General features: G+C 44.3%; 1 protein-coding gene across 1 annotated transcript; it reads right to left on the bottom strand.

Moving 5' to 3' along the window:
• Nucleotides 1–227: 227 nt before the first annotated feature.
• CLEC14A (C-type lectin domain containing 14A) lies at nt 228–3,030 on the bottom strand. The gene has a single exon (XM_060758997.2). It carries the CDS (start codon nt 2,887–2,889, stop codon nt 1,576–1,578), a length of 1,314 nt encoding a protein of 437 aa, XP_060614980.2. The 5' UTR covers nt 2,890–3,030; the 3' UTR covers nt 228–1,575.
• Nucleotides 3,031–7,328: the final 4,298 nt, after the last annotated feature.

Raw genomic sequence — 7,328 nt, forward strand, 5'->3', positions numbered from 1 at the left:
GCATTGTGAGGGTAAAAACTGGAAAGGAAGCGAAACACTCAAGGTGGAAGTTGGTGCACAATTGCAAGAAACATCCACTGCTGGTTTGCATTATCATTCTAGAACATTGACATTGCCATATAGTGCCAATGTCTGTGCTGCCTAGACAGCTGGAAAACAAGGGAGGGAGAGTAGGAGAACAGTGCAAAAAGACAGGGAAGTTTCAGCCGCTTTACTCAGAGAGTCACACAACTCAGTTAAAGTGGAATCACTGCTACAGCTGGAGCCGCCAGTGGTGCGGTTAAACCCTTATGCTGGCAGGACTGCTGATGACAGGTTAGTGGTTTGAGTCTGGGGAGAATGGGTTGAGTTCCCTCTGTCAGCTCCAACTCCCCATGCAGGGACATGAAAGAAGCCTCTCACAAGGATGGTAAAAACATCAAACATACGGGTGTCCCCTGGACAACGTCCTTGCAGACGGCCAATTTTCTCACACCAGAAGTGACTTGCAGTTTCTCAAGTCGCCTCTGACATGAAAAAAACCTGCTACAGCCCATTATATGGAATACTGGCATTTTCAGTTTAAGGGAGCAATATTTAGAATTCTCAGCGAGAGAGCTCTAGTGTCTTAGCAAATGATAAATGTAAGGATTTCACAAGTTGTGGCCAGGGCAGTTAAAAGATAACCTATAGTTGGATAGTGTCAATGGGCAGAAAGGGTTGGGGGTTAAATAAGTGAAGATAATAGCCACTGCTTCTTAGAGCTACCTCCACTGGAAAAGATAAAAGTCAACAGGACTGCTGTGTGATCTCCTTTCCCCTTTTGGGTGACCTGAGGTAGATCTAAACTGTAGAATTAATGCATTTTGATGCCACTTCTAACTGCCAAAGCTCAATGCTATAGAATCGTGGGAGCTGTGGTTTTACAAGGTCCTTAGCCTTCTCTGGCAAAGAGTGCTGTTACCTTTGTCATGATCCCATAGCACTTGGCTGTGGCAGTCAAAGTAGTGCTAAACTGCATTAATTCAATAGTGTGAATGCATTCTTCCTGTGTTGAAATTATGCATTGACCTGGTCACAGAGCAAGCAACCTAAAAATCATAAAACATTCGACAACTACAACTTTCCCTTCAAAGGAAACAAAACCTTCTAGTTATGCATCAACCAAGCAACCCACTGCTAAAGGGTAAAAAATGGAATGACATCCAAACCATGGGAAGCTTCTTCTGGGCATGGCCAGTCAAATGCTCCCCAACCTTTGATCCTCCACATTTTTGGACTTCAGCTCTAAAATTAACAATCTGGTTGGGGCTTCTGGGAATTGAAATCCCAAAACCTGGAGGATCAAAGGCTGGGGTGCATCTACATTGTAGAATATAGATTGAATTCACTTTAACTGTCATGTTGCAGTGCTATAGAATCTTGAGAGTTGTAGTTTGGTGAGGTACCAGCACTCTTGGGCAAGAAAGTTAAAGACCTTGTTAAACTACAACTCCTTGACTTCCATAGCATTGAGCTATGGCAGTTAAAGTGGTATCAAACTGCCTTAATTCCTCACTGTTTCACTGGAGTTGAACCCAGCCACCCCACTCAGGGCTAGTCCATTTCTGTGAGTTGGCCTCCTAGTGAGGCCTCCTCTGGTGAGGCCTCCAGGGACTCGGCTTTGCTGGGCCCCAAAGAGTGCTCTGAGTTGGTGCAGGTGGCGGAGGCCTCAGGGTCGCCTTTCTCAGCTCCAATAGCAGCTCCATCTTTCCCAGCAGGCTCCTTAGAAGCAGAGGAAGAAGGAGAGCACCTTCGGAAGCAGAGCTGGAAGACCTGCAGCGCTGCCATGACCAGGATCACCAGCATCACCACAGCCACCGTGATGAGGATGAAGACGTAGTTGGAGGAGTCCGACAGAGGCCGCGGTGTCTCCTCCGCCATACTCCCATTGACAACAGTAGGAAAGTGCTCCTCCACAGTGCTGTTGCTAGGTACTGCTGAAGGCAAGCCAGGCTGTGATGTTGAGGCAGCACCACCATTTTGTGCAGCCTGGAGGCAGGCTTCTGCATCGGTCCCTAAGCGGGAACCCAAAGCACAAAGGCAAAAGAAGGCACCTTGAGGATCCTGACAGGTGTCGAGCTGCATGCAGGCCGCCTCTCTGGGGCTCCAGTATCCACTGGGGCAGGAACAGAGCCGCTCCTCCATCTCTCTTTCCCAGTGATAGCCATCAGTTGAGAGGCGGCAAGTGAAGTGAGCTTCTTGACCTCCGGGGCACCTCAGAGTGAGCTCCGTTCCGGGCGGGCTGAACTCAACAGCTGCGCTTTGGAGGTGGGAATGGGGCAATATGTACCGAAGGCTGGATGATGGCTTAAGAGTGGAGCAGCCACCACCATAGATGTATTTGCAGATATAACCCGCACTGGTTTTAGTGCAAGGGTGATCCCTCAAGCCCCATGGCTCCAAATGAGGTCCTCCCAGCATTACCTGCAATCCAGCGCAGCGCTCCACGGTACATGACTTGCTGGGCTCCCTCAGCCAGCCGAGGCCACTCTTGTTCCTTGCCATCTCCATGAAATCACCATCTGAGGTCCAAGAAAAGCCCCTCAGTGGCAGGTCTTCCCTGGTGCACTGCTGAGCCTTCCTCACTAAGCCCAGCCAGAAGAAGTGGATGCCAGAGGTGCTGCCTAGGTTACCAAGCAGAGCCAAAATGGTGCTCACTTCGTTGGCATTGTTGGCAGTGCTAAGGCCACCTCCTTGTCCCATGCAGGCCTCCTGAGCCTTCTGGAAAGCCAGCCTGACCAATTGGGCACTGTAGCAGGTCCTTGAATCGGCCTGGCACTTAGTGAAGGCAGAAGGAAGAATCCCAGAGCCTCCTGGAGTGTAGAAAAACTGCCATAGTACCAGAAAAGCCAATAAGACTCCCTTCATCTCGGCTCCCACTCACCACAATGGAAGGCCTGAGTGAGAGGCATTCAAAGGCAAACCAACCCGCCTGGATTGAAGGAAAGTGTCTTGGGCAACTCCTTTTTCCTCCCAAGTTCACAACAATAATCTTTGCCTGCCACAGCCTTCCCCTCTGAGTTGCTGGAAGGAAATGTGTCAGGGGTTACACATCCTTGATTTGTTGAATGGCCTTGTGCCAAAGTCTCCTTTTCCAGAGCGAGGAAGCATCTGATAAAACCTAGCCAGAGGATTTTCCCCCTTCATGGTGGGTAACTGGAGAAATGGCCCTCACAAACCAGGCATAGGAAAGCAGCCTGGGATTTCAGGCTATTGTTTGCTTAGAGTTTGATCCCTGCTACTCTGAACATTCAGAAAGGAAAAACTGGTAGCTAAGCTGGGAAGAGAAGTTTTTGTGGTATAAGAAAGCATGAAATAGATGCTTGTGTTTGGTACACAAATCATAGTTTGATACAGTTTCTGGGTTTAATGTAATTGGGAAGGTATTTAATTGTAAACTACACTTTTTTGGAAGGGACACTTTTTAAAATACTAAAAACCTAACTTTAGAAGTCCCTCCCCCAAATTACTGTTTTTATATCACCAAATATCATCCTGGTTGAAGTATCTAACTCATGTTGTACATCATTTCACCTTCCTTCTGTACTATTATGACTTTCACTTCCTTGCAAACTTGTCAGGATAGTTGAATGACTTCAAATACTCCAAAATACCTTGCAAAGATGAATTTTATGGATATTTCTGGTGATCGAAGTTTTGGAAGAAGCCTGGGACTCATTGCAGCAACAGGGTCAATAAGATAGGTCTGTTGTGTGACAGGTGACTGAGAGGAGCATGATTGTGTTATAAATCATTTTAGTGATGAATATTCAGTGTGAAAGTTCTTACTGCTTGTAAGGTTCACTTTTGCTCCTTTTCCTTCCTAATAAAATTGTAATTTTAGTTCTTGGCACTTTTAAAATCCCAAGCTGTCCTATAGTGAGAAAAATGTCGGGTGGATCAGTTTGTGTTCTCAAGTTATCAGGGAAAAGGCATAGAAAAATTAAGCATTTCCAGGATCATAATAAAATTGCCCCCTCTCCCCCGCTGCTCAACTGTAGGAGTTCGCCAAAGAAGAAGTATCTAGCACCTTCTGGGGATATCTAACAGTGGTACTTTATAGCCCAAGTTACATCAGTTGTGGGCCAACCTGCTCTAACTAAGCACTTGGTGGTTCCATTTGCATACAGTAAAACTACAGATACAAGATAGCCATCTTTTATCCCAAGACTGGATGGAACTTTTGTGACATTTGGGGTTGTGCGATAGACCTCACAACCTCTGATGATTCCTGCCATAGATGCAGACAAAACGTTAGGAGAGAATGCTTCTAGAACATGGCCATACAGCCCGAAAAACCTACAACAACCCAATGGGTGTTTTGTTTTGTAATTCTACATATATAATGTGTATTGACTAGACAATCCCCCAGATAGCTTCGTCCCAACTAGGACCCAAAATTTTGTCCTTGCACTTTACTTTTGTTCTGTACCCAAAGTTATAATGCTCTTATACTGCCCCCTATTTCTATTGCTTCCTTATGACCTATGCACTTTATCCATCAGCCCTATCCTTACAATTATTTTTTGCAGCAGTCTGCCCACCTGTGCCCAGAAACTGATTATTACTGTAGAGCTCATCGGTTATTGGTTTGATGTTTTGTTTTCATATTTTGTTATAATGTTGTTTTTTCTGGCTTTGTTTTATGTTGTTGTTTAGATATTTTAATATGCAATATTTTAACCATGTCAATCATCTCATCCCCATGTAAGCCGCCCCGAGTCCCTCCAGGGAGATGGAGACGGGGTACAAAAATAAAGTTATTATAATAATAATAATTGGTGATGGCATTTAATTTTGTTGTACAATGTACAATGATAATAAAGTTATTCTATTCTGAGTTCACATTGCGACACCTCATATACATTATCATCAGTGATACAACTTTTTTTCAAGTTGAACCATGGCAGAATTAAGTACTGAGCTTTTAATAAGATTTGCCCATACAAAAATAAATGTCTGAAGAATTCCAGTCCATTTGTCGTGAGGCAGAGTTTCCCTAGGAAACTCTGCCACTAGAATAGCAGGAAGCTTCAAGCCTAGGCATAAATAAGTGATGTCAATTCTTGGTAATTTGCCAAGGCTCCCTCCTCCGCAGAATATCTTAATGGAGAACGCAGCAGGTGTTTGCAAAAAAAGAACAGCTGAACCAAAATTTCAAAATAAGGGAAAGGGCATTCTGACTTAGAGAAATTATTACTGAACTCAAGGACACAATATCAGTATGAAGTCAAAACAACGGTTATTTTTGATTGAGGCTTGGAAATGTCAAAATAGAACTTGTTTAGAGATACTTTTTTACTCATTTTTTAGGACCCTTTTGGGCCATGCCACTGCACAAGCAATCACTGGAGAAAGGGATGGCATGTGGGGGTGGCTTGTGGTGCCCCACACACCCTCCCTCCTCCCCTCACATGGCGGGGGCAGGAGAGGATGTTTTAGTTCCCTTTTCCTCCCTTCATCTGATGGTAGAAAAGGTGGCATCACACAGCAAAGAGTGGAGGAAAGTGCAGGTAGCTCCATCAAAGCTATCCAAATTACACTTTCCTCCCCACAGTGGAGAAGAAAGTGCCTTTCAGGGAGGAATGTGAGTGGGGCCAGGTGTGCATCATGTGATGGCGCACAACAGGCCCCATCCTTGCTGTGCATAAAAGCAGCAAAATGGGGCCAAACTGCCCCATGTGACGAGGTCCTCAGTCTTAACTAGGATGGACAGCTCTCTCAACTAAAGACTAATTTTCACTCCCTTTCCACATGAGCATGTGTCACATGAGCATATGTCACTTCTAGTCACATTTTAACTGGTTTTCAACTAAAAGCTAGCATAGTTGTATAGGTGGAAACATTACAGGAAGATAAGAAAGTTAAACCACTACATTGGGAGGCTACTTCCCTGTGAAAGATTCAAAAACCAAGGATGTATATACACAGTAGAATTAATGCAATTAGATACAACACCAACTGCCATGGCTCAATGCTATAGAACCATGGGAACTGTAATTTTACAGGGTCTTTAGCCTTCTCTTCCATATCATGCTGGAGCCTCACCAAACTACAACTCCCATTACATTATGTAGCAAATTTTTTGTTCCTTGGTTATAAATGTCATTTCCTAATTGGTTCTATAATAAAAACATGGGAAAAGTTTACTAAACTACAATAACTTTACTAAACTACAATAACTACAATAATTATAGCAGCACATTTTGCTATAATTTTTCAATAAATATCTTCATATGCCTTTCCCCCCAGTACCATTTTCCCTTGCAGTGCCCCACATGTCTTCCCTCCTTCCCCCATCAGACAGGGGTAACAGAACAAGGTGCTTTGGCAGCCTGACCCCATCAGATGGAGGAAAGAGCAGCAATGGGAATTGTCATGTTGCCCTTTTCCCCATCACATGGAGGAAAGGGTCCAAAAATGTGAGTAGCTGCCCGAATAACACCTACATCTTGGCACTTGGAGGGTCAATGGGCCAGGGCCTGCCAAGCATCATGTGATGGCACTCGGCAGGCCCCATCCCAAAGTGCTGCAAATTTTCCCCAGTCTGATGAAGCGGATAGAGTTTCAACCAATTCATCATAGTTTGTGGCAGCCACAAAAAAAAAAGATGTTTCTGGAGTATAACAACTATTTTCAAAGTCCCAGACAATTAAACAGGAAATAACACTTTGAAACCAGGAACACACCATGCTTTCCCCATTGCTGTTCTAAACTTCATGCCCTTCCTACATTATCTGCATTTTTATTTAATGCATTTATTATCCTGCCTGCCTTTTGAAAAATAGCATTCATGTGCAGTTACTATATGCAAGGACTACTTCCAGGTGGAGAGCTTCTAAGAGTAGAGATATCAAAGGCTTATGGGCAATTAGCTCATCTTTTCCCTTTTTTTTTTTTTTTTTTGAGAGAGAAAATATGATCCTTCCAGTGCAAACCAGAAATGAAATCAGTTCGAATGATATTCAAATAAGGATATTGAATAAGGAGCTTCACTGTATGTTTGAAATGCTTTACAATGTGCCATTGCAGACAGCTGCAAACTCATAGTGTCCTTAGCTGTACCCAACTGCGTTTTAATGTAACAGGCCTGAAGGATCTTTATAAATCCCGTAACTGTTTCCCAAATAGGCAAGGCAGTTTTACAACCAAGGGCAGTTTCAGACACCCCTTTATCCCAGGATCATTCACATTTTAAAGACGTGGATGTTCCTGGGAGGCTGTCTACACCCACCCCAGAAAGTGTGTGCTTTCTGGGATGGGTGTCCAGATGTTCTGCCAGAACTAGCCCGGCAGAACATCTGGGG

Source organism: Anolis sagrei, chromosome 1 (assembly GCF_037176765.1).
Source record: "Anolis sagrei isolate rAnoSag1 chromosome 1, rAnoSag1.mat, whole genome shotgun sequence".
Lineage (NCBI taxonomy): Eukaryota > Metazoa > Chordata > Lepidosauria > Squamata > Dactyloidae > Anolis > Anolis sagrei.